Source organism: Calidris pugnax, unplaced genomic scaffold, assembly GCF_001431845.1.
Source record: "Calidris pugnax isolate Ruff unplaced genomic scaffold, ASM143184v1 scaffold133, whole genome shotgun sequence".
Lineage (NCBI taxonomy): Eukaryota > Metazoa > Chordata > Aves > Charadriiformes > Scolopacidae > Calidris > Calidris pugnax.
Window position 1 is genome coordinate 3,393,407 of NW_015090977.1, and position 27,738 is coordinate 3,421,144.

General features: G+C 41.2%; 1 protein-coding gene across 4 annotated transcripts; it reads right to left on the reverse strand.

Annotated features, from left to right (window-relative positions):
* Positions 1-2,421: 2,421 nt before the first annotated feature.
* Positions 2,422-27,669, reverse strand: RABGEF1 (RAB guanine nucleotide exchange factor (GEF) 1). Of its 4 annotated transcripts, none has more exons than XM_014953182.1 (9): positions 27,551-27,669; positions 16,632-16,817; positions 14,383-14,549; positions 8,815-8,984; positions 7,551-7,632; positions 6,731-6,863; positions 6,275-6,366; positions 5,647-5,903; positions 2,422-4,636 (listed from the first exon to the last, which is right to left on the reverse strand). In XM_014953182.1, the coding sequence occupies exons 2-9, from the start codon at positions 16,808-16,810 to the stop codon at positions 4,238-4,240; spliced, it is 1,479 nt and encodes a 492-aa protein (XP_014808668.1). In that variant the 5' UTR covers positions 16,811-16,817; positions 27,551-27,669; the 3' UTR covers positions 2,422-4,237. The 4 variants fall into 4 exon arrangements, with proteins under 4 accessions (XP_014808668.1, XP_014808671.1, XP_014808670.1 ...); XM_014953185.1 differs by having other exon boundaries at positions 8,815-8,981; positions 27,551-27,668; XM_014953184.1 differs by lacking the exon at positions 27,551-27,669 and adding an exon at positions 27,208-27,351 and having other exon boundaries at positions 8,815-8,981.
* Positions 27,670-27,738: the final 69 nt, after the last annotated feature.

Here is a 27,738-nt window from a genome sequence, read left to right on the forward strand (position 1 = left end):
CGGTGGCGCGGGGGGGACAAACTTCGCGGCGGCGCCGGCAACGCGCGGCCCGGGCGGAGCCCCCGCCGCCGCCATCGCCCCCCTCCCCGTTAGAAGCCATCCCAGAGAAGGGAACAGTGTGGCCAGCGGGGCCGCCGCGGTGGTCGCCCCCCTGTGCTCGGCGCTGGTGAGGCCCCACCTCGAACACGGCGTCCGGTTTTTGGGGCTCCTCACGAGAGGAGGGACACTGAGGGGCTGGAGCGGGTCCAGAGAAGGGCAATGGAGCTGGGGAGGGAGCATAAGTCTTGTGAGGAGAGGCTGAGGGAGCTGGGGGTGTTCAGCCTGGAGAAAAGGAGGCTGAGGGGAGACCTTATTGCTCTCTGCAACCCCCTGAAAGGAGGGTGCAGCCCGGGGGGACGGTCTCTTCTCCCAAGGAAAAGGCGATGGGACAAGAGGAAAGGGCCTCAAGTTGCACCAGGAGAGATTTAGGATGGATATTAGGAAAAAATTCTTCACAGAAAGGGTTATCAAGCCTTGGGACAGGCTGCCCAGGGAAGTGGTGGAGTCACCATCCCTGGAAGTATTTCAGAGGGGCAGAGGTGGTGCCCAGGGACATGGGATAGTGGTGGTTTTGGCAGTGCCAGGTTAGTGATATGACTCCATGATCTGGAAGGTCCCGTCCACCCCAGACAATTCTGTGAACACCTAAGAGCTTTCAAGATGAAATCCATCAGACAGATAAAACTACAGTGTTTCCCTGAAGGTCAGAAATCACCCTGTCTTCAAAGATCATGGAATCATCAGAGTTGGAAGGGACCTCTAGAGATCATCTAGCCCAAACCCCCTGCCAAAGCAGGGTTGCCCAGAGCACATCACTCAGGACAGCATCCAGGCAAGGCTTGAAGATCTCCAGAGAAGGGGACTCCACACCCTCCCTGGGCAGCCTCTTCCAGGGCTCTGCCACCCTCACCAGAAAGAAGTTCTTCCCCATATTTGAGTGGAACTTCCCATGTTCCAGCTTGTGCCCATTGCTCCTCGTCCTGTCACTGGGAACCACTGAAATGGTGATGAAATGAGGGGTCCAAGGACAGAACGGAATGATTGTCATTCCGTTAAAGTTAGTCAGACTCTCTCCGTTAGTTAGACTCTCTTTTTGACCATGTCTTTTGGAAAGCAGGTGGCAGTACTGCCAGTGCACATCTGCCAAGCCTTGCGTTGATAAAAAAACACCCCAAACCAACATATACACAACTTCCACACAAATCTCCGATAAAAGGATGGTGGCTGTCGATAAAGCGAAGTTGTTCTGTATCAGATGGAACACCGCTGCCTCTGCCCTCAATCATTTTAACCCCTTTTTTCAAATTGCCATTAAGTAGTTCAGCTGGATCTATCTCTGCCTCTCTCCCTTGGGCATGAGATACCCAGCCCCAAGAGAACATACACTGGAGAATTAGCAAACATTGATGATAACTGGGTAGAAGAATCAATTTAATTTCACAATTCAGTTATATGAAAGCAAAGATGTTGTACAGTTTTATTAACCAGTAATCCCTGTAAAATAGGTTCCTTGCTACAGTAAAATGAATGGGGAGTTCACATGCCAAGAAGTAGTTTACAGCTTAAGATCTGATTCTTAGTAATGAGCTGCGGGGTGTTCATTTTCAATAATACTGATCCAACAGCGGGCTGCTGAAAAAAAACCCAAAGAATTTCTGATGCTGTGACTGTCACCAGAGCACAGCAGCCTGGGTTCCAATCCCATATTTACATTAAACTCTCTGATTCACAAGCAACTTGTTCATAGATACTATTTCATCCTTTTCTGCATCCCTGGCCTCTCTCACTGTATCTCACCCCAAACTTACCTCTGGGACCAGACATGCCCAGGACCTTGGCCCGATCTGGTTCCACTCACGGGAGGGTTCATCACCTCACGCTGTGCACCATGCCTTGCCCAGCCTGAATTTTTCCACGCTGGAAAGATACTCTGTGGTTATAACTGGAGCAACTGAACTACCTTACGTTTACGCAAGAAAAAAAAACACCAAACATTTACCTGCTTCACCTACAGACTGGGCATTTGCTGCCAACCTTTAGCTGGGGTAGGAAACCATCCCTACGTGCCTCCCCGGGCACTCAAAGGATGCGTTTACTGAAAAGGCTCCCACTTTAGTGCCTTGATAACAAGACAGCATATAAATTAGAGATACTTTAGTTACAAATACACCATCAAGTCGTTCTTAAGTACTTAATCACTACAACGATCTTTCTGCAAAAAAAAGAAAAGATATTGTTACCTGGACTTACACATGAATGGCTACCAACTGTGCCTTCCAAAACACAGAGAATGCAGAAGCAGACCCAATTATATTCACATTAATCATTAACAGCATAACAAAACCCAGGGAAGAGATTTTTAGGAACTCATTAACAAGGGCATGATGTACACACTTTTATTTAAACATTGGAATTTACACAATAGCTCAAAGTTTGCACTCCCACGCCCCCGGAAAACCTGTGTACCTGGATATCAGAAGTAGCACCTAGTGTTTGTAAAGAAAATAAAGACTTTACAGTATTATTTACTGCAAGCACTGGTCAGATCCTAAGCAACTTGGGCGCAGTGACACATGGATACATTAAATAATCTAATTTCTTGTGATCATCCGCTTAGGTCATTGCTTCACCTCAGCAGTGGAGCTTTGGGCCACTGGTTCTCTGCAAAACACTAGGAATGCATAGTTCATAAGGCTGAATACATTTGACAAAGAGGGACAAATCACAGTCGTGGTCTGAAATTATTGCAGTGCAAATTTAAAAGAGCAGTGTTTTTAAAGCAGTGGAACATAATTTAAGAGGTAGGTACCTTCCTCCTTGATGGTAAGAATTTAGCATTGCTTAAGAGTAGTTCAAGCTAAGCGGCTTTATGTTAGATATCTCAGGTACACAAACAAGTCACGGCTGACTGGGTTAACTGGAAGATGTTTAAAATGATATATAAAATGTTTCGCTGGCATAAAAAAGTTATATTGCAAGAGGTTACTTTTTTGGAGTGAGCTATTATTCTTAACTTGAAGTACACCCATTAAACTTCTAGTGACATAAATTCACCTTCACCTGATGTTCAGTCCTTTAGCAAGGTAACTCCCTTTGCTAAAGGGGGGGTCACTGAAGATCAGAAGACTGATGTTTCATGAAAATCAAGTGCACTTTTCTGCTCAGAGCAATGGCCCGTGCTTCTTCTAAAAAGCAGCCTCTAATTATATGAGCTTATTTATCTACCAGGATTGTCAAAAAAGCAACAAAGACCTCACCCACTGATAGAAATTACCAGGCAATGCCAGAAAAAGAAAGCCACTTTTGGTGCAGCTCTTACACTCTCTCCTCCCCGCCCCCTTTTTGTTCCACATTATGCAATTTTTAATAAAAATATTTCCTTCCTTTTTGAAGCTTGGCTGAACATTCTCTTTGAAAATAGTTAATACCAGCCCTTACGTGCACCACCGAAGGCTCTCAGGTGTACTGACAAACCAGAGAGAACGTTTACATGAAGAAATGTCATGTATTAAATAGCACTTTTTTTTTTTTTTTTTACAGAGCAGATTTCAATATGAATTCAAGTTTTCAAATCATTACAACATCTCCTCTGCCTGTAATTCATCAGCTATACCACCCATACCACCCAGCTTACTCAAACATTAACAGTGTCCTTGCCTTTATACTGCCACGGGATTTAACTGAAAGGTGCTAAATGAATACTTTTATATCATTTTCACTCGTAGACAAGATGTCATGCACAGTTGAGACATTAGATTTTTAAATCTATTTACAATTTTACATATTTTACAATATATATTTCATCTTTACAGCTACAGAATAAATTCAGTCTAACATGGGTAACTTTCGAGTTTCTGCTGGAACTCGAATTCTTTAAGTTAAACTAATTATTAAAAACAAGTAAGTGCATGCCTAGAAGGAAGCTTTCAGGAAAGATGTCAAGGGTCTAGTGTTGCTTAAAAATTACACCGGTTTGTGTAGAAAATTTAAATTCAGTTCAAAAACCCACAAAAGCCTAATAGAAATCTACTTGACTGAAATAAATACAATTAACAATACACTTAACCAAAAAATGTACCTTTAAAAAAATGTACTGATTTAAGCTCATCTGATTTTTAGCCTTAAATTTATTTTCCTTCCCCAGTAGCAGATAGTACTAGGTGAGGATACTGATGCTTTTCAGAGTTAACACTTACAATTATCCTGCATAAACCTGAGGCTGCAGTGGTGGGGGCAGCTTGTCATTCTCCACATTTTCAGAGTCAATAGCTGCTAAGGCTTGACTTTTTGGTTTTATGTCTAATGGATATTTCTCAACAATATCTTGGACTTCCTTTGTAATTCCATCAGTCCAATCTATTAGGTCTTTCTCAAGCTTCTTGGCTTCATTGACAATTCTTTCCTGTCTCTCATTCAGCTGAGACAGTAGGTCTAAGTTTTTATACATTTGCTTAACACCCAGGCACACGTCAGGCGAAAAACTGTCAGATTCTTGCTTCTTTGGGGATGTCTGACCAGTCATAAAACGATCAAAATCTTCTTGGCTTAGATTTAAAGACTGAGCATCCAGTTTTTCAATGAAGGCAACAGCACAGCACTGGAAAGAAAAGAGAGTGAGTATCATTGCAAGCTACAGATTGGAACTGATGCATCCTATTTTTCAACCCTGCTGTTAGATCAATAACTAATTATTTTATTTAATGCCTCAACATATTGCTCCTAAAGAACTCTTCTGGAAGCTAACTGTACCAGACAGTTCACAGGCCTCTCTCCTCTCCCCAAAAACTCAAGAGTGTGATACAGGAAGACACCACTTCACCTGAACACTCCTGCCTCACTGGGTAACATCAATTACAAACCTCAGGGTCATTTTGGAGGTGAAAGACGAGAAAGAACAAGACAGGGCAACTAGACAAGAGCACTATATTAATATTTAATAATCTGATCAGCAGAGACCTGCTATGCTCTCTATTCATTTTCTGAAGGAAGAAATGTCAATGCCTGTCTTACCTTGTGGATGTTCTCCTCCTACTGAAAGGAACATTCTAACAATTTTAACATTCCAAGTATTTCATTCAACTACGTATTTTCCCTCAAAAATTGCTTTATGGTGAAATGCAGAGAAGCCAAGTTCATAATCATAATTCCTCCTAATATAAACAAGCACACCAATAAATGTCTCCTGCAGAAGCTTCAAAAAGCCCGTTTACCTCCACACGTTAATGGCCTAGTTCTCCGCTCCCTTCAAGAGATAAACTCTCAGGGGCTTAAATGGGGAACTTCACATGTGTAAACTCAGGTTTTTTGGAATGAAAAGTATATATCTCCTTACAGAATAAAAATATACCCAAGTCTGAGCATCAGACTGTTCAAACAAAGCGTTTAATATCATAAAGAAAGCAAAACTGGTTTGGAAAGCAGAGAAGGAAGAGAGAGGAGATAAAAAGCAAAAGAGCTTGATGTACTCTAAGTAACCTCAACAACTATTTGAAGAGTAGTTTTAATTTTCCTTCTATGTTATGCCGTGTTTGACTTTACCAGAAATTCCTACATCCAAATAAAAGGTAATCTTGTTGTCTAAAACATCAACACTATTCCTGCACTTACCAGATTGGTAAAATAGTAGCCATCTTCTCCTGTCATTAGCCTGCTGGGATTACAGAAGCGTGTTATGTACTGGATGTTGGACTGCAGACGGGGCGGGTTCCCCTTCAAAACAATGTATATAAGTGTTGGAAGAAAGTCATCAGCAGAAGCTGGTTCATTTTTTGTGATTTTAATAGCATTAAATATATGCTTGCTGCACTTGGTGATGCATGCTAATTTATCACGAGGGACACGCTTTGAATCCATTTCGATAATATCTGTAGGACAAAAAAGTTCTCTAGTCATTAAAACCGTATTAATCAGACACCAGAATGAGTAAGACACACACTGGAAAATGCTAAAATTGCATCATTTTTATCTGTGGTGCTTGATGTTCCACAAAAGTATCTGTTTATTCAAACTTTGTCTTGGGTCAGTCCAACTCTATTTAAAATAGATCAGGTAAACCTAAACACTTCTATGATGGAAAAATTATTCCTGCTTCACAGATGATAAACTGGTCCAATACCACAGAGACCACTGCAAATCTAAAAGCCTGGACCCCCTTTTGATGACAGCAGAAAATAATCTCTGTGAACAAGAGAGCTGAAATTTAAAGCTGCAAATGTAAACTTCATCGTTCACAGACCTGTAATTGCTTTTACAACCATATCGGAGACCTCTGGAATTTCTTCATTGACAGGAACACACAGCATTTGTGGAGTTACCCAGTGCAAAGCCCTAGGACAAGAAAAAAAAACGTTCAACTATTCTGTGCCAGTAACATTCAGGTGTTTGAAACCAGCTGCTCCTTGAATTCAATGCACAAGGAGTGCTTTGTGTAAATGAGGCACTAGTCCAGTTATAAACTAGTTTATTCCACTGAAGTAATTTATTTCCAGAAAAAATATTTTCTTTCTTTTTACCATAATTTAACAAAAGCACACCAATTAGTTTCCCTAGCACAGCAGCTTTCATTATTCATTCTATTAATTCCTTCTGTTTCTTAAATGAAGTGTTTTTAACTCTTTCTGGTTAAAAGCTTGATTCAGAGCTCATTCCCCTGGCTGTGAATTACTCAGCTTTTTTTCTTCCAAAGAGTTACCTGATTCTCTTTTGGACAGCGAGATCTTTCTTCTCATCATCAGTTGTTTCAGGGCAAAAGACATATTTATACTGTCGAGTCATAATGTACTTTTCAATCTGATCCATTGCTTTCTCAACTTTCTCAGGGGGCACTGAAAGATACAAATCCCACCCCCAAAACTGTAAATAAAGCATTCTGCGTCTGTTTTGAAGATTTAATGCAGTTTGGTCCCAATATCCCCACATCAGTACTACTGACTTGAGCCAACCCAAGTTAATAAAGAATGGATATAATTGGGGTATTTTCTACAGCAGAAGTAAAAATGCAATGGTGAGAACACCATAGTGATGTGCCAAAGTAAGTACATGCACAGGTTCGCAATGAAGCACATTCAACACACAAATTAGGTGCAGCTGCTTGTAGCTTACAAGAATGTCTCAAAAGTACAGTCTTTGACAATGAATCCAGTGAGGTCTTCCAAGTCCTCTGCCCACATTACAGTGTGCCATAAGGCTCACAGCCTGTTAACTGAGTTGAGGCTATACATTCAAGCTCAGTTTTAAACAAGTACTATTGAATTTAAAACAAGAAAGGAAAACAACTGAACCACATTTAATTGACAGTGTAAGAAAAACCTGTAAAAACAAGTATTTTGGACTGCAAAACTTTACAAAACTGGTGCTTCTGGGAATAGTTCTAACAATGGTAACTGGAATTTGTTAACTGCATTTCTGAAAGCTGGTTAGGGATGCTTCATTTTCACTTGAAAACGCAAGAGGCTTTATCCTCAAATCATTACTTTTTCAGCAGTAAGATATGAGGAAGAGTAACTTGATACCTTTCCAACGTGTCTGTAATTTCTCTGCTACGTTTTGATAGAAGTCTTGGGCACACTCAGATTGCTCCTCAATGCTTAAGTCCTGCAACAGAAAACGGATTAAATGTGCGTGTGGAAGAAATGGCAGCAATGACTCTGGTGTTTTGTTTTTGTTCAAGGAAAGCGTCCAACTGCAGTAACAGTCTGAGAATGCAAATATATCCTCAGAGGTGTTTATGTTGGCTAAATTATATTAAAAAATACGAGAAACCAAGACATACTGGCTCTTTAACATGTGAAAGACTTATGTTTATTTGCTGAACAGATGTGTATCAGCAATGGGATTGGACAGGTGCAATGCCATTTTCCCCAGACACATCCCCAAGTGACAGTGACAAAATAACGTAGACTATTAAGCAGAATGTTTGCTCCCAACTTTTTGTCTGTGACTTTTTAAAAGATGACATACAGCATACCAAAAAACCAAATCATATATTTGAAAGAATACCTATAGAGTAAACACTTCTAATGACAAAGTTACTATGAAATATATTCACAGTGTTATTTGCGAAACAACGTTGTCTTTTGAGCATTAACTGAGCTACTGAAGAACATAATAGGGGCTTTTAAGGGTTAAAATTAACTTTACTGATCAAGTAATATAAACCATATGTAAAAAAATAAGTGCAGAAAGAGTGTAGTTTCTGAATTCTTTAAGGCCAAAAACTAGACAGTTACCCTGAACTCCAGCCTCAGCTCTGATGGCAGAGCTGCATTTTAGGCCTGGTTTATGTGTAGTAGCAAACTGTTTTGAGAAAGACTTGGTTTTGAGTAGCACAAACTATCAAGGAACCAGGAAATGAGAATACCTTCAATGTTTATAACCAATAATAATAATATGCTATTTTTACACACTCTGTGCTCAGAATGAATCACTTCTAAAAGAAAAATAGAAAAACCTTCAAGATGCTTTTGAAGTGGAGGGTGTGTAGGATTCTATCAGAACTCTGTTTAACTTCCAGTCAAATTTGAGGATATAATTTGAGTAACTACAAATTAAATAGAAAAGATACGGGAAAGAAAAAAAACAAAAAAGTGTGGTGTAGTGCTGTATACTGACTCATTTCAACCCTAGGTGGCACCACAGACACATTAATATTTCAAGACCATTAAATTTTTTATATGGAGAGTGAAGATGTAACCCTTATCCCATACTGCAGCAGCATTTTCCCCATCTCTACCTAATTCCCCCATTTTATTTATGTAAAATGCATGCAAAACTTACCCTTTTATGATTCATTGTGTCCAAAAAGAGTTTACATTGCTTATAGATATCTTGTCCGGGTTTATGATATGTCTTGAGAAATTCTATGAATTCCTTGGATACTCGATCAGTCTCGATGCTGGCCTGCCTGTTTATAGAAGGGCTGGGAGCCTTGGCTTCTTGGATCTCTGCTGGGAAAATTTGGGAACATCAGATTAGCTTTTCCTTACATTGATGGATGAATTCCGGAAGTGTTTAACACATATTTAATTTTCAGGTTTGTTTTTTTCAACTGTGTGAGTGAATAAGCATTTATTTCTCAAGCTTGAGCACTGAAATGCTGGGTACTATTAAACAGAACTCTAGGAAAATATTCCACTGAAGTGAAACATTTATAGCCACATACCCATTTACACTAATGGTCTTTTTATATTAGCAAATTACTGTAACATGGGTTTGTTTCCCAGTTTCTTAAATTTTTGTTCCCAGATAACTCCATACAAGGTCAAGGCTTCCAGATGGGATTTTGCAGCAGTTTGAGATAACGGAGTGGTCCCTTCTCCATCCTCCCTCACCTTTACATTCCTGCTCCTTTGCTTGCGCCAACACAAGCATTCATTCAACCGGCTCAGGAACTACCTCAGGAAGTATTTTGGGGCAGCCCTAGTCAGAAACCAGAGTTTCTTATGGGGTTATTTTTCAGCTTTATCAGCTCCCCAACCTGCCTTCCCACCAGGTCACACAGGAGCAGAGGCACAAGACAAGGGGTGGGAGCAGGAGGTGGGTGCAAACGCAGCAGCCCTGCTTTGGCTACGCAGCAGATACCACAGAATCACACCCCCGCAGCGTAAATTTGTGTTTCAGCAGGAGCAGAAGCACCCCGTCTGTTCAAGGAAGAACTTTCTTGGCACTCAAGGAGGAGGCAGGAACACAGACCGAGCACTGAATGCAAGTCTATATAGCTGAGACCATGGGGGTTTCCACACAAACACATCTGATCTTCCAACGTGTACCCTGCAAGATAATTTTGACCTAATACCTCCACTACCCACGTTTAGTTCACCCACCTTTCAGCTTGCCAGCCAAGACTGTTCAAAATGAAGGATTGAATAGAGATGATGTAAATGAACATGGTGAAAAGCAAGCAGCAAAGAGACAGAAAACATGAAAATATTCATGATCAACATGATGCAAACGTATCTGTCACTCTGAAAATACTAACATGCACAACAAAAGAATCCTTGTTTCAATAAGCAGGCATGCAGAACTCCAAAATAAAAGGAAATAAATGGGATTAGTGTATTTAAATTGGTATGTTTAAATTTAAGCTTGAGGTAGTTTATAGTTTGTTTTTTTTGTTTGATTGATTGTTGTTATTTCCTTTTAAAGAGAACTGGCACAGCAGTAAATTCAAAGCTGTATGATCCAGTGACTCACACACTGATCATTGGACCAAAGCACAAGACTCGTTAGGACCTCTACACTTCAGCATGACCTTCTCTGGATTGTTTGGTCAGGTACCATTAAATACCAGAAATGGTATTTAAAGTAATAACAATGGAAAAGGTTTTACAAATATTTACATTCCGACTGTAGCAATCAAGATAGAGAGTGCAAATCCATCTCCTTTCTAGTCACACAAAAACACAGTTTTCCAGAGGGGATTTCCTCCAACCTTCTTTGTACTTAAGATTCAAAGCAGAACGACTGCGCAGCGTTCAAGCTGAACGGCAACCATTACTATATGTCGAGCTAAATTTGTTACATTTAATATTCCATAACCAGTTAGAAGAAAGCATAGTTTTGAAATAATAAACAAAGAAAGAAGGTGCATTTTGAAAGGGTGGAATTAGAAGATATTTTTTACACAATTACCGATGCCATTTAAAAAAAACAGCTGAAGATTTATTTACTTATTTCAACATTGAGTTCACTGTATTATAAAACTAATGACCTTCACTTGGCTATTTGACCTTAAGGAATATATATGATAATAATATGATTTTTTCAGTCACAAATTTAAAATAAATTCTTTTTTTTAGTTACTAGAGAGATGCAGTCAATTAAGGCAGATTACCGTTAATGTAGGAATTAAAAAAATTGAATGTTAGAATGAACTGTCTTTTTAATGAGTCTCACCAAGAACTACATGTCACTCAGAAATGTTCATTAATCTCTATGTAGAAATCCTGATTTAAGGAAAATGAATCTGTACAATATGCACTGATTGTTAAGGACTGCATGAACAAATACACTTTCAGCAACAAAATATTTTCAGCTTTGTCGTGTATTCTAAAAGAATTAAGTCTTACTAAAAAAGAAGCTGATTATAGAAAAGAAATTCCATCTGAACAAGTTAGACAGCCTAGTAGAGGAGATACGCCAAAATGAAAAGAAAGAGTATGGGAAGAGTTAAAAAATTATCACCTTCACAAAGAATGAACACTATTAATATTAAAATCTTTCTCAAGGCATTCTACAAAATCCTAGTTGTCACAGCAGAACATCAGCACTCCAGTGATTCACTATGGTTGTGCCATGGTCATAGATCTGAGCCCAAGCAAAAAATATAAAAAAAAGCAGTTTGTCATTAGCTCTACTATGCACACTCATTCGTCTTCTTCATGTATTTTGCAAAATAAAGAATGGTACATCTTCAAATTTCTTTAGTCAGCAGAACATGTCAGAATTGCAAACAAATAACATAGGACAAGATCCTAAAGCTGTCTGCATCAAGGGTTTGGCATCCTTTAGGTTTAAATGAAACCAGTATGTCTTCTCTTGACATGAAATTGTCTTCTTGATTAATGTAACAAACATCTGGAGATGTTTTGAGATTGCAAAAGTTCTTGAACTATTAAATTCAAGTAGTTTCAACTTATAGTAAGATTTATAATGGCAACCTGGAATTGCTTTTTGATAAAAATATGAAGCAGCACAAGATCTAGCTGCTGCTTACAAAATTCTTATTTTTTTGAAACTGCATAATCCTTCAGATGTCTCGCTAAGGCAGAGCTCAAAGAAGCTTCAGCTTTATTGCTATACTTTCCCTACCAAAAAGCAAAGAATTGGTTTAGAGATTCGAGTTCACTTCAAGATGCTACACTTGCTTTTTATGTCATCTTCATATTCAACAGCACAAGTTATAACTGGCACAACCCTAGTTTGTATTTTGCAAAGCCCAACTAAGAAGTAAGCTTACTACAATCAAGCAGACAGCTTGCTCGAGCTGTACTGCGTTACCTTCAGTAGGGGAAGCCAGTTCCCAGGAGGGAGTAAAAATTTCCTTCAAATCCCTGAGAATGTTATCAGCATTTCGCTCCCTCCCAAGCTGTCCTTGCTTAACGATTTTCTCTTGAGCCACTGAAATAAATGCAAAAGCAAGCAAGAGAGCGGGAGCATGGCAGGAGAGTCGGTGAATGGGATTAAAAGAAAAAAAAAAAAAAAAAAAAAAAATGGAAAGGACAAAGTAGGCACACATTCCTGTTTGCCTTTTTTTATGCCCCCACCCTTTTTTACAAAGGGGCAATTTCAGCTACCTGGCCTTTTCTGGAATGCAATCTGGGAGGTGATTTCATTTTTGCTGTGTAAAGAGGAACGGCACAATCCTGGCAGTGGCAGCATCCTGCCAGCTAGTGCTGCCACCAGCGTATCAGCAACAGCCATCGGTCTGAGGACTAGCAGTTCCCTAACAGCTATGGATCAGAGAGAGCAAAGAAGCATCAGATGGTTTGACCTACGGCATTTTAGGATATTTGCTTGCTTCCCAGAAGTCTGGGAGGCTCTGGATTCCTTGGCGTCTGGTTGAGCCAGGGAGATAGATTAACTGAAGGACTCTTACTGTTTTGTCTTGGGTGAGGCCTTCTGGGCAGCCAGCTGTTTTATTTTGTGTATTGCACAAAAGGTTGCTTTAAATCTTCATGTTCTAGGGATGAGGGGTTGGAAACGGGAGGATAAGCTGCAGGATATTTTTTTCCTTTACACAGCAGCCTTCGCTAGCCAACATTGTTGGCAAAAGCAGGCAGAAGAGAGAATTTCCCTTACAGTAATGGTAAAACACATTGCCCTGTCATGCAAAGTTTAAGCCACAAGGGTCCAGTCCAGTATGGTGCTAAGGGCCTGATTTTAAAATTATTTAGCTGCTGTCCCTCACTGCTACAGATTGCTCTTGGAGCACTATAATATGCTGAGCAGTTCTGAAAGTCAGGATCCAAAAGTCTAATGCTGTAACTGGACTACAATTACCGTGCTTTTGTGTACACAGAGAGCTCCACTGACTTCAGTGGGTTTCTCCACAGACAAAAATGTTCACCTGGAATTCAATGCTTATCTGTTTGCAGATACCAGACCATTGGTGTCCTACGTGCTGTCCAGGAGAGAGTCTGAACAAAGCCAGAAGAAACTGTAAGGTCAGTGGTATTTGTGTAAACCAAAGGGCAAGTGCTTTCTCAGATCATCCTTTTATAACGCAATATTCTTGTAACACAGTTCTTACTCTTTTCCACATTTGAAAGGACAAAAATTATTGTGTGCTTTCTGCAGTATATCCCCTCCTGCCAAAGCTGACTCAGAATAGAAGGAAAAGACAGCTTTACTTTTCCAGCTATGGCTTTCTAAAACATTTTTGTCTAAAAAAAAAAAAAAAAAAAAAGAAAATATGGAAAGTGAGAAGAATGAACATAAAAAAAGTTCTTAATACATAGCTGAATGCCTTATTTAGCCAGCTGCTGCCCATACACCAAGACAAAATCTAAGATGAAATCCAGACACGTTTACAACTTCTTGTTAAGGAAATGCATCGTCTATAAGGCCAAAATACATTAATGTTGCTTTTTCTTCTGGAACGCCTCCTCCACAGTCTAGCATTTCCCGTTTTCTGCTCATGTAAGCTATTGCTATGCAAAGACATCAGTGGCATTAATCACTCTTACTTGTAACACATGCTGTAGAATAAACATTCAGCCAACCACAAACTTGATATTCACAACCCACATAAACACTGCAAGTTTCCTTCCACATTTATTTTCATTTAAAGGCACCCTGCTTACACATTCCAATTTTCCTGTTAAAGCTGTTGAAGTGATCCATTACAGCAGCATCCCCTGCTATTTTAGATCAGCATTTCTGTCAACTTTGACATTTCAGTTTGTTTGAGGTGACTGACAGCTGGTACCTCTTCTCCTGCTTCAGGAAGAATTCCCCTTCAAGTCTTGAACCACAGTATCACACTATGGTTGACTCATGAATCCAGAAAGAACTTCTGTCATATGACCAAAGTCATTCTGCTCAGCAGTGTAGGGGTAGACCACCAGTAGGAACACATTTTTACTACACTTTAGTGGAAGAACTCCTGTATAACTACCACAAACATGGCCACAGGTTTGCAAGTGCATTGTTCTGTATAAAGATCGTTTGGCATCACCCAGAAGCTTGTGTTTTTCTGTGTTTTCAGTAAGACTTCACGTATCACTCTCCAGAAGCATCATTGTTCCAATGTCACAGAGCATTACTCTGCCTTTTAGTACCACACATCCATCAAAAATACAACTTGACACATACAGAACCATTAAAAGCAAAGGAGAAAATTACCCTTCTTAGCTCCTGCTCTGGAAGAAGCAGTGAAGAACTTCTTCACAGTAGTGACCTTTCGTGTTTTCTCATTGGTTTTCTTTTCTTCAAATTTTGAAAAGGTCAGCGACTGCGCCCCTTGGGTACTCTGACTGCTGGCATATGCTTCTTCCTCCTCACGCTGAAGCCTGGAATTAGAAAAATGTAGGTCTAATTTAAGTGCTTAAAATCAGCACAGATAATAAATTAATTACTCACTTGACATGCTAATTCTCCTCTATGTCCATCTTCATTTCTTGCTTCCTACCCTCCACTCTATCCATGTTGTAACGGTGAAAGTGAGGGAAAGCTCAAGATGGCCAGGGAGGATTACATAGTAAGGTTAAAAGGGAGGAGACTTAAATATAATCATGGTCACCTTCCCCTCACATCACAGCCCTGAATTCCACAAAGGTAGACATGAGGGGAAAGACTGTGAGAGCACATCCAATAACCAATTCAGTTGCTTTCCTCCCTACATCCTGTCCTGTTTCATATCCTATTACCACTGGCAATCCTTTACCATATTATTGAAGATAAAAACCACGACTCGCAGCTGAGCAAGTGAAATTTCCAGAATATTGCTGGGATTCTGACAGGGTAACAGGTTATTGTTGGCATAATTTGGTTTCAAAGGCTTGGCAATACATATGCTTGGTTGACTGAATGAGGCAAACCCTTCATTGCAACACTGCTGTGTGCTTTGCAAAGACCAAGCCCATCTTTTAATCTACAGGTACAAAAGGAGGAGGAGAGGGGCAAACATGTTCATCCTTCAAGGGCTACTTTGCTTCCTATGCAGGAGGATTAAAACGGATTAAATTATATTGCTCTTCAAGATGCTAAAAGGTTGAGCGATTTTCTTTAAACATCCATCTAACTCAGGATAAATGGTCCTGCTTTTGCAATCTGGAGGCAGAAATTGTGTCTTATCTGTGCTGTCAAGCTTTTCTGTTCACTAAAGCAATCACAGCTTATCTGTCCCTTTAGCATCTACCTACTGAACAGTTACTTATTAAAGAACTCCTTAAATGCCCCATTTTATTGTACGTTATAAAACTGACAGCATAACTATCTGCTCCAGTAATACTGAAGTCCTTATTAACTGTTTAAGCCAAAATTATGGCAGAGGAACAACTGGCACCTCCTCTGTACTGTACTCAACAGCTTACCTGGCACGTTCTGATTAGGCTAGAAAAGGTTTCAAGCACTTCTTTCTACCTTTCTTTGTAGTTAATCTGTTCCAGTGCCCCACAGTAAAGGGAACTACATCAAGGAATAAGGTAAAAGGGTCTAGGGCTGTTAGAGATCAGAAAACTAAGGGCTTCCAAACTATAACCATCAGTTTGGACCCAACTCAAGTTCAGAGAGTTTCCACAGATGTCACCTTCTTCAGGCAGGTTGATGTGAACACTGCACTTAATGCCTTGTTTTCCCCTCCAGTGACCTTGGTTAACCTATCACCAGGTAACTCAAGTGCACAGAAGGGTTCCAAACTCAAGTACACACATGGCTCTTGGGCACTTGTACTTTTCCCTATAGTTCTGGCACAGACCACTAAAACGTTAAGGTAAGCATATGTAGAGAATCTGTGTCAGTACGTCCAACAAAAAGCAGTCCTACCTGCTCTTATTCTCTCACTCAAGCACAGATTTCCTCCAACCCCCATTTTTAGGGTGATGCATTTATCACACTAGGAAAACTAGACTGCTTTGCAGAAAATACGTGCTTAGAAAAATTACCTGAATTATTAAAGCTAAAACTTTGATGCTTTTGGGCTTAACCCTACAGTTTAAAAGCATGACAGACACAATCTTTTTAATCAGTAGCTGAAATGTAAAACCAATGGGCTGGCTATATTCAAGACAATAACTGTGGCCTCCAGAGGCAGAGGTATCTTAATCAAAATTGCCACTTTCACCCTTCCAACTGCTAGTTAGAATTACAGATTTCAGTATGCAAATTAGGTCAAAGCATTTGTTGAGAGGTTGGGAGGGTGTTTACATTTGTTACTTCACAGACTTTCTTCTGAAACCTCTTAAATTAGCATGTCATAAATATTCATCTTTGCACCAAAAGGAAGATTTTTAAATTCCTGCTGGAAAGGTCAAATTTGAGAACTTATGATGCAACTGAGCCAGAGCAAATGGGACTAGAAAACAGGAGACAGGAATAGTATTTCGTGAAGTTACCCTACTGTAAAAGATGAAGGAATAAAGAGGGCTCTTTACCGCTCTGCCAGCTCCCAATCCTCTTGAATCTGTTTCTGCCTGGCCTTATGGTATTCCTCTCTCCAGCACTTGGAGCAAAATCCCTGCCAAGCAGGATTGCCATAGTAACCACATCCCTTCTTGCACAGTAGCTCCGACTGATCAACGTGAATTCCTCTGCGTTCAGATTTCAGGTTCATTTTCTTCCTGTTTAAAGAGAAAAGGGTTAAAGATAGAAACATGGTATCATCCTGCTAGAAATCATTTCTTTTGAAGGCTTGTCTTTTAGGAAGAAGTCACCTGTTTTAATTATTGAATAGTTCCATAGTAACAAAATAAAGGGCACAGTTAGACAACCGCGCAGCCCTCAAAGCCAAGTGCAGCATTAGCATATGTTTGCATAGCTCTGACCTGCAAACAGTACTAGTCAGCTGGCCGGGAGAGCAGACCAGCAGTACCAGTCATACAGCTCCGGACACATGTGGAAAAAGGCACAATTCTCTGATCTCACCAGCACATTGTTCTAACAATCGCAGAGGCACAAAGCAATGGAGGAAAAAACAAATACAGAAAGTTACAGTCACCACCAAAGAGAAGCAAACTGAGTAAGAGAAAAAAATGTAAATAGGTTTGTATTCAGGCTGAGACCTCTCTGCAAAGAATCACATCACTTGAGATAACGCATCTTTGGCCTCAAAGAATCTGTCTTCACAGCACAGGGGAGTCTCACAGCTAACTCAGCAGAGTTCATGAACACGGATGAGGTGCAACCTCCATTTCCTTCAGTACTCAAGTTACTTCAGAGTTAAGTTGGGCATCTGTATAAAGCACAGCTCCACAGAATTTATATATAGTGACTGCAACAAAAAGATTTATTTTCATGCCTACACCAGCACTGTGCAGAGCCTGTCTTCCAATGATCCAACCCTCCCCTTTCTTTTTTTGCTTGACAGAAACCAGCCCACATGCCAGCTTGCTCCCAAGGGCATTTCAACTCCTTCTAATTCTAAATGATCGATTCGTTTTAAGAGAAAAGCAGCACAGGATCACCTGCACCAGCAAGTTTAAAGTCCACGTATTAAAACATTGACATCTGGATTTCAACATTGACATAAAGACACTAGGAATATCACAGCAAGGTGCTGAAAAGCAGGTCTTGGTCACTAAATCCAGCCCCTTTTCCTTCCTGCCATCCTCAGCAGAGACTGCTTCTCATAATCTGAGCAAGCACAGTAGCCATTTCGTTCCTTGCTCTCACGTTCACAACCAAAGGCATCCTTAGGACTTCCTTCCTCTAACAGGAAAACCAGAAGATTTTTAAACCAACTCTGCCACAAAGTTTGAAGGCACTGCCCTGCCCTCCAGCACATTACTTCAGATCACACAATTAAAACAGAACATATTGAGATACAATGTACAGAAAGCAAGCTGGAAAGTGATCTTAAATAATGTCAGTAAATCTTATTTTTCCCCCAAGATTTGTAATGACCCCTCAATTCATAAATTTGAGGAATGTGGATCTCTGGCTCTTCATGTTTGTGCCCAGCAGAGGTTACTCACCCCCTGGAAGCTCTTGCACTCAGTCTCAGAAAGAGCCCCAAACTCTTCCCTGGGTCTTCCAGCAAAACATCGTGATGATGGGATATGGACAACTGTCACTACCAAAGATCCTTTTCTACTACAGGAAGTAACAGCTATTTTGTTTCAAGCTGAAGTATATAAGATCAATTTTTTTAAAAGACTTATGTTTAACATTTCCCATTAATCTAAACAAGTTATTTTAAGTAAAGTAACGGGAAACACATTATTTTCTCCAAGGGTGGAACAAATTAAATATTCCATCTTATCTATGTAAGTATTAAGGCTCCTTCCTCTAACATATTTTCTATCTTTGAAAGAAATAATGAGTTTCTAAAAGTAATCTAAAAATAGTTTCATTGTAGAGACCTGTATATTAAGGGAATCAGTTTATTAATGGCATAATTTATAAAGACACATTTTCTCATTTATATAGACAGAGAACAGTTGAACACTCTCTTTTCTTTCCCACAGAAATGTCTCACAGTTAAACAGACATTAATATGCTTCTGCAAAGCAAAATTAAAAAAGAACAACCAGATTTTAAATATTTGAGAGTTTTACTTCATTCCCAGAAGTGCACAAATCAACAGAAGAAAAAAAAGTACATTGTCTTCACAAAAATCTTTTGGTTTCTGTACTATCTTCATTTTCTGATTCCTCAAGTAAGGTCTTTACGTTGACTATAATGGTTCACAGATCTGCTGACCGACAATCTATCTAACAGACCAGAAATTAAATATCAAACGTTCATCAACTGCACGGCCTGGGACGGAAACTGCACATTGGCAGTATTTGGAAACACAGCCCTTTCTCAGAGCACAGCACATGCCCTTCACCACCAATTCTGAAAAGAATGGGGAAGCAAAACCTTGGAACTCTTGAGTTGCTCCTGATCCAGTTTAAAGACGGCTTCCTGAAAACAGAAGCTGCAGCAGCGTTTTGATTTGAGACTTCTATTGCAGACACCTCTACTGGGAAAAAAAAACCCACCATGCATAAAATTTTCAATATTGCTATTAATGGTAAAGCTGATCAGTCTGAATGTTTTCATTGTAAACTACAGGGAGCTACAAAGACACAACAGATAAAAAACGTTTTCATAACGCAAACTTCAGAGAAATTTTACGCCGATCTCTATCTCCCAAGGAAATAACATCCCTGGTCCCATCACCCCCTACAGTACAGTAGGTCACAACAGTTTTGCAATCGCGGTGTGTAGGACAGTTTCATAAATTCAGGTGTCTGTTGTTCTTATTCAAAAGCACCGTGTTTAGACACTCAGATTTTTTGAAAACTGAAGGAGTAGAATGAAATATGTGACCTTGATTCTATCCCACGTCTTGCTTTCCGAAAGGCTCACAGCACACTCGGTTTCTATGCCCATTGTGCGCTTTCACCATCTCTATACAAACACAAAAATGAGCTTTCTGGATCCACAGAGCTTTAACCAGATACCAGCACCACAATTACCTTTGGCATCCTGCTAGCACTTTGTGTACATTAGAACTAAAAATAAGGTTCTGTTTAGTGTCAAAGTTCAGCAGCTTTCCCTGGAGTAAGCAAAGCAGGTCTCTCAGCAGCAAGATTCATTATTTTTTTTCCATTCTTTCAGGACAGGTTTGTAAAGTGCTGCAAAGCCAAGGCACTAGAAAGCAAGCTCTTCTGTTTTCTCCCCTTCAAGTCTTTTCAATTGCAGTTACATCAGTTTCAGATCCAGGGACAAAAGAGGTCACCCTGAATCAATATGAAGAAATCACATGCTGCACTTAGAGCAGAGGCTTTTTGCTTTCTTTAAAGACATACAGCCATTAAAAAAAAGTTTCACAGTTAATTTTTGCACATCGGCATTTACATTATAATGAATGGAAAAACTGAATTTTAATAAACTGAATATGAAAAAATCCATCTCAAGTGTGCTTTCTGCAACTAAATTGCTGTGTTCTTTATGTTCTTTAATTCCTAGAAATGTTTTGTTGGAACTCTTAAGTGTTCAAAATGCTTGCCCACCTCTTCCCCCCTTTCTTTCTTCCCTTCTCTCTCTCCCCCTTCAGCTAAAGTTATATCATTCTTTATTCAAAGATCAAGTCCTCAATGTATTTGCACAGTCACACCTCTTATTTAGCATGGTCAGACCTCTTATTTTCATTCCTGCCCTGAATGCATGACCTGTTCAAAGTTCACTTCTGGGTAACATAATACAAAAGAAAGAATAAATTTGTTATTTTTCTGGAGCCACAGAGGTAGCAGCTCTGACCAGCTTCCATACTGCCTGACCATGGAGAAGCCAGGAAAACAATAGTGAGGAATGTAACAAAACTTCCATAAAAAATAATAAATAAAATCATCTAATCAGGAAGGACAATGAAGTACCAAATAAATAAAAGTAATTAGTGCACTCTGGCGAGCTGCACTGCACCAAACATCCTTTTCACATCTCCTGCATCCCAATTAAAACACTCAACAACTGCAAGAAGAACCGCATCTCCCTCCCTCCCTCCCAGGATCAAACGCCTGTGATTTAAAGTGTACTTATATGTCACTTTGTTCAGTAAGTGCTTAAAATAGTTCTGCTGTGAATATCATCAGGGAAAGCAGAAATGATATAGACTCACAAATACCATGATATAAACTACTCTTCTAAGCATTTTGTACCAGTACTAGACCTTATCAAAGGTTAATATCTATGTCAATTAGTATCAACCCTTCAAAAAGTTTAGAAAGAGAACAGGCTCTTAGACTTAGTTATTAATTTATAAAATCCCTTTCCCCTTGTTACTTATTTGCAAGTAAAACCTTCTTCCTTCCCATTTCCCTCTGAATTAAAAAAAATGGAAGACACCCAACCCCTTTCTATGATGAGGATCTTTAAACTCCACCCAACACACCACGCGTGGGGTTCCTCAGAGGATCGCTGCCATCGTGTGCTGTTACATCACAGCTGCACAAGGGGATTTATTCTGGACAATTACAACATGGAAAGCTGTTGCACTGCTGGCAATCGGTGTATTTGTGCCACAGCTGACAGAGGACTGGACTTACAGACACCAAAGAGCTCCTTGTCTTCCTGCCACAGGCATTCCTGGGCCAGAACCCCCCCAGCCTGAGAGCACAGTAACCCCCAGCCACGTCCTTCCACCCTGATCTAGATGCAGAGCCTGATTCCTGCAAACTGCAGTGATATCAAGAACAGATGAAATACTTGTGAGTCACTGGCAGATGAGGCATATGATACATGTTATGGTAGATATATCTGAAGGGTTGCACCATCAGAGGTCTCTGACAGATCAGGTTTCCATCTTCTTAAGTGTCTTAGAATATTTTGTTTTGTTATGATGTCTAGCATGTGGGAAAAAAAACCCCACAACACTGTGGTTTAATTAAAAGTTTAGCTTTTACTTGCTTTAACGCAATTCGTTCTGAAGCTCTCGAATATATCTTCCTATCAACAAATTTTTCTTTTTGTACCATCTAAAATTTTTCTTTTTATTCAGTAGTATTTTAAGCACCTGTTTACTTAGAGCAAACACTTTTTTAAAAGTGCAACACCAACTCAGGGGTTTCTGGTCCCTTGCCTACACCCCTAGATTTTTCCTGTCGTTTGCCATCCAAGAAGAATATCCAATAAACCACCGCTCTTACTTCAGAAAAAGGGAAATTCAAATAATTTTCTTAGAACAGATGAATCAGCTGCCTGCCCAACAGTTCCTCTGCGACTCCGTGAAAGCTGCAACTGAAAACGTATGTGCAGCCAGTGCAGGGTTTCGGTTACCGCAGCCGTGGAAGCAGACAGCTCAGCCAAAACCCGAAAAACCAACTTTTCTGCAAAATGCTGCTGGCCCACAGCCACATCACTTTCCCCAAGTCACATACTTCAATCCGTCTTTGAAGATTTACTAAAGAAAACACAGAAAGCCTTAAGACATGGGTAACACACATTTTGTTACAAGTATTCTCAAAGAAAAGGAACCAAAGCGTTAAGGTTGGTAGGAGGCTGGGGTGTGTCAGGGGAGAGTGAAGGAAGAAAGTAAAAGGGTTTTTTTTTTTAAGAAATGTTTTCCATTGCCCTGACGTGCAACAGTATCCACTGAATGCAGGTGCTTAATAAAACTTATATTCTAGTTTTCAAGGATTTTCAGTTTCAGGTCTCAGGAGAAGCTCAGATTGCTTCTCATGGGAAGCAATAAAGTTACATCTAAATTTACAAAGGAATTCCATGAAAGCATTTAGTCTTCAGACATTTGCAGACTGCGATCTACAATCTTCATTTCCTACACACCGCTGGGAGACAGCGACAGGCACCAAAACACCATCTACAACAGTCACCAAAGCTCAGGCAGTAACACCTTGCTCATGTCCCACCTTGGATGCCCACATTCCTGTAGGGGTCTAGTCCATCTGGCTGGACGTCCAACCTCTGGCATCTTCACTGCTCACACAAAAGGACAGTGAAGTTCAGCAATATCAGTTCAGAACTAACCAGATCACACTGATACAGAATTAGGCAACCAGATACTATTTTACTTCTTTTTGCCTTGATGATTTTCCAATACATTTCCATGGGACTAAAGATAAAGCTTTCATAATCAGTGCTATTTCATAACTGAAACTAAAGGACAATAAGAGAGCTCAAAAGTTTGCCAAAACCTGATATGCAGGGCAGTTACATAAAGCCCAAAACTACCTCTAACTTTCCAAAAGGCTCTCTCTCTTCCAATTATAAATCCATAAATTCTTAGGCCATTTTTGTCAGTAACCCATAGTGGGACTGAAGTAGCAGCAATTACTGCTCCAGGACATTGTACCTTTCATATCAAAGATCTCAACAGCAGCAAGACTGTATTCTAATTTTCACACGGACCAGATTACAAAACAGCTGGAAAAATTCATAGTAAATTTATTAAAGCAGGTATCACAGTCACAGCAAAGAGCAAGTGCATTCTTAGCTTTTATGTAACATGGAAAAGGGGCTCCTTTCATCAAAAGAGGATCTGTCACCAAGGGCTGACTTAACCCACATGAAAGAGACTACACTTACGTAACACGTTCTTTTCAGCAATAAACCTAAGATAATTTTCATAACACATTAGGGTTTCCAAAGACTGCAGACACAGCTCTGGCTTCAGGAAAAGCACTGTATGGGAAATAAGGTTTAAAACTAGTATAGATTTATCATAAGTTCAGACACCACCGGCTTGTTTTTCTTGTTCTTTTCTAACCACCTTACTTCCCAGGGACTGAGGAGGCAAACAGGTCCCTTCACTGCCACTGCAGGTTGCAGCACTGCCACAACGGCAAGATATCAACTTTTTCATAAACTATTTATTAGTCCTGGATTGTTCAGGTCACCTTTGATGGAAGAGCTACTTGAAAAGGCTCACATATCAAAGCTGAGTAGAAAAGGGTCTCATATAATCAATCCATAAACTCTTTTAGTAAGAGGTAACTGCAAGACAATTTGTAATTATTACAGGCTATGAAAAAGTTTGTAAATAATTCTACACGCTCACTCTGGAAATGAAAGCAGTGGCTTTGTAAAAGAGTTTCAATATTGGTATCAAAGTTCATAAACACATCTGAAAAAAGAAAAGACTTCATGTGACAGAGTCGAAACAGGCAGGCTGACACAAAGGCATGGAACTGCCTCTGACTTCTGGGAGGCCTGTTTCAGCCTCCTACACTTTTGACCACAAAAAAACCCCAAAACAAACCATCTCCTGACATCTGAATCTCTCCTTTTGGTTTTGGGTTGTTTTCATTTTGGGGGTGATGGGGAAGTGTTCTCTCATCTCTTTACCTTACCCTACCTCCTGAAATCAATAGTCTTCTCAAAAAAATCTCAGCACAACCCTTAGCAGGACCTACACCAGTCTTCTCACTGGACTGAAGTGAATGTGATTTGCCTCTTCAAGTTTAAGTCTTCATAGCACTTAATGAACATCTTGCATTAATTCTTCTCATTAAAAAACATCAAAGTGCCTCAAAGAGTGTTCACAATGTCTCGTAGTATCACTCACTGCAGCTGTCTGGTCATTAATGGCCATCCCCAGGCATGGGATTTTAGAACAGGAAAAGAAAAACTGGGGAAGTCTCCAAAGACACATTCTCACAGGAACAGTTGCTGGTTTACATTTTTATGGTGACTGAATAGCACACAAGACTTTACACCAGATCAAGAGAGTGGCAAGTTCCACCTAAAACCACACGCAACCTCAGTTACGGAAAATAAATTTACAAGGTAGACTAGAAAGCGCATCAAAACTGAGGGAGTGGAAGGAGGGGACTGGGTCAAGGCCTTTAACAACTACAAATTTTGCCTATGGAAAAACATCCTTAAAATAACACGTATGTATTCCAAAGAGCAACCACTGACCCAAATGCCACAAAATTCTTAAGAGCCATGTAAGTGTTGAAATAGTTATGATTCATGTGTAACCCCAAATATTCAGGCATATAATTAGCAGAAAGGTAATTAAACATGAGCTAATTTCCTCTAAAGGAAAGGGTGGGGCAACATGATCCAAGAGACTCATGAACAGAAAATACAGAGCCATTAGCCAAGTTACAAATTAGGAAAGGAACATAGCTGCTGCCTTTGCAGAACAGATCATGTGAGTCTTCACAGTTTTAATCCGCGTCTTTCTTGCAATTAAGAAATTTCAGCTCTAGTAGTTGTTTCCTAGTACAAACAGTGCTAACTAATGATCCTGAGGAAAGAACCAGTCGTTAACTGTGATGACAGACACACAGTCTGATCAGCCACCTGAAAACAACTGCACTGTCTGGTGCTGTCATTTGGCAGGGGAAATTGCAGCCACTACTTAAAACCTCTGAAACCGAATGGCCACGAGGCTTCAACGCTCTACCCACAGGGCTGACTTCAGCTGGAAGATGCATTTTCCTACATCAGAACAGACCTTAAGCTATGGTTTTGTTTGTCCACACAAAGTTCTTAACTACTGCCCGTAGCGATGACCGCTCAGCCAGGAGCGGCACGTCTTCATGAATTAAGACTATGTCTCACCATCTACATGTGACTCATAACTGCACTTTTAAATGAAATCACAAGAAACATCTAAAAAACTGCTTTGTACTGTTCGACTGGGAACTCAAGTAAGAATATGAAGAGGATTAGCTAAAACTTCTAAGATTTCCTCAGAAACAGCAGTGATCAGGTTCTACATGCTCTGTGTTTTCTGCCAACGTGCCAACCACGCTCACCTGAATACAGATAAAAACTGTTTGCTACAACCTCAGAGAAAAACTTCTAAGTATCACTTTGTACCTGACTTGTTACTGACAGTGTTTTAATAGGACTTCACAAGCATGATTTTTAGGCCTAATTTAGGCCACAAATAGTCCATCATCAGAAAAAAAAAAAAAAAAAGCTTAATTTGGGATCATATAACAAACATCAGAAGGGGAAGGAGGGAGCTGTTCTAGGTGAGATAACACTGCAAAACCGAAATTAAATACCAGAACCATGGACTATCTTCAAGCTTATAATCATAGTTTGTTGTGTAAAGTTATCTTATAAATTGGTATAATTGGCTTTATATGCTATTCTTTCCTTCCGTCATGTGTTGGTTTGTTTTTTTGTCAGCAAAGCACTCCACTGAGTTACAATTCCCTTCCTAATCCTCCCCACTGCAAAACACTTGTGTAATCGTGTCCAGAACGCCAACCCATCCAATTCCTGGGCAAAGTACTGTTCCTGGAAAACACTGTCTGTCTGTGCTGACCCATCATTAGTCTCAAAGGAGTCTCGGGTAACTGGAAAACTCAGTACACGTCCCAGAGCACCAGCAGGAGGAAATGCCAACAGAAAGCACCCCTTCAAAAATAGTTTCCAGACTATGAGACTAATCAAGAAAAGCACGGCAAGTCGTGTCAGTAACAAATGTAAATCACAACTTCCATAACCCTTTTTCCAAAACTGTGCAGTGCCACTAATTCTCAGCACTGGGCCAGATCAGGGCCCCGCTCAGCCCAAGCAAACTCATTTGTTTGAATTTTGCCGGTGCCAACCCCCTCAGCTGACCCAGCACCCCACCACACAAGGGGCACTGTCCCTGCCACAGACCACAGCAGCCCAGATCTGCAGGATTTCGGACAGCGTGGATCTGGAACCACTCCCTCAGAGAGTTTTTGGGTGCTTGGAGTGCGTCATTCACTTCCCAATATCTCACACCCTCTGCAAAATACAGCCACTCCCTACTTCAAGGGAATGGGATGAACATGACACAAAGTGCTCACACAAACACCCACAAAAACCAACCAAAAAGCGCTGCTCAGCATCTTAAATATACTTCAGACTTCACTTGGCTTGAGTTTAAAGGACTTTGATCCCCAGTCTCACAATAAGAAGCCACAAAACAGTAACACTCAAAAGCAAAGAGCCAAAACAAGCAATTTAACAGGGAGACAGGCCGAGGGGACGGATTTGTGAAGTTATCAGTGACACCCTCACCAACTACTGGGACACAGATAGGGAATTAAAATAATAAAAATACATATTATAAAAACAACTTAGTTTTAGGAAGCGCACACGGAGGAAACCGTTTGACGAAGTTTCCCCGTGTCCCGGTGTGTTGAGCCTGACTGCGGTGTCTCCCTGAGGAGAGGGCCCGGCTATCCACCCCCCCACCCCCAACGGGCCCCGCATCACCGACACTTATAACGAATTATAACGACCGGCGGCGGAGAGAAGGAGGAAGAGGAGGAGGAGGAGGAGGAGGAGGAGGAGGAGGAGGAGGAGGAGGAGGAGGAGGAGGAGGAGGAGGAGGAGGAGGAGGAGGAGGAGGAGGAGGAGGAGGAGGAGGAGGAGGAGGAGGAGGAGGAGGAAGAGGAGGGGGGACGCTGACAGCCCCCGAGCTGTCACCGCGGGGCTGCAGGGCCCCCTCAGCGGGGCAGCCCCTTCACAGCCAGGCCCGACGGCGGCGGGCAGCCCCCAAGGAGGAGGGGAGGGGGAGGGCCCTACCGGCCCGCGGCCCCTCGGCAGGTCAGAGCTGCTGCTCACCGGTTGCCCCGGGCGGCGGGGGGGCGCGGCGGGCACCGCTCCGCTCCGTTGAGCTGGGCTGGTCTCTGCTCTCCGCTCCGTTCCCCTCACGGCGGCCCGGCCCAGCCCGGCCCGGCGCTTCCTCCCCTCCGCGGCGGCGGCGGAAGGGGGTGTCGTCACTTCCGGGGCGGGTCTGGGCGCGCTCCCGGAAGGACGCGAGGGGCCGGGTGACCGAGGAGGGGCCGGGCGGGCTGAGGGTCCCCGGTACTGCCGGGCCCGGGGGTTCCCTCCCGTTGTCCTTCCGTGCCCCCCCCACCCCGGAGCCCACCGAGCCCGCGCCAACCCCCAACTGCTGCGGTTTTACCTCAGAGCCCGGCCCAGGCGGCTGCTCGGAGCCGGTGGGTGCAGCGGAGAGAGAAGCAGCTGTTCTGATTTGAAACTTCCCCCGCTTCCCCTTCCCGTTTCCACAGCGCGGTGTCGGTGTCTGCAAACCGGCTGTCACGGGCTGGTTTCGGTGTCTTTTATTTTTCCCCCTCCCACGGCCCTACGCAG

Coding starts and splice junctions, on each gene's coding strand:
- RABGEF1 (XM_014953182.1), bottom strand. CDS start 16,810: ATGAACCTGAAATCTGAACGCAGAGGAATTCACGTTGATCAGTCGGAG. Junction 14,550..16,631: donor GATTGGGAGCTGGCAGAGCG/GTAAAGAGCCCT, acceptor TTCTAATTCCAG/GCTTCAGCGTGAGGAGGAAG. Junction 4,637..5,646: donor GCTACTATTTTACCAATCTG/GTAAGTGCAGGA, acceptor TTTTCTTTCCAG/TGCTGTGCTGTTGCCTTCAT.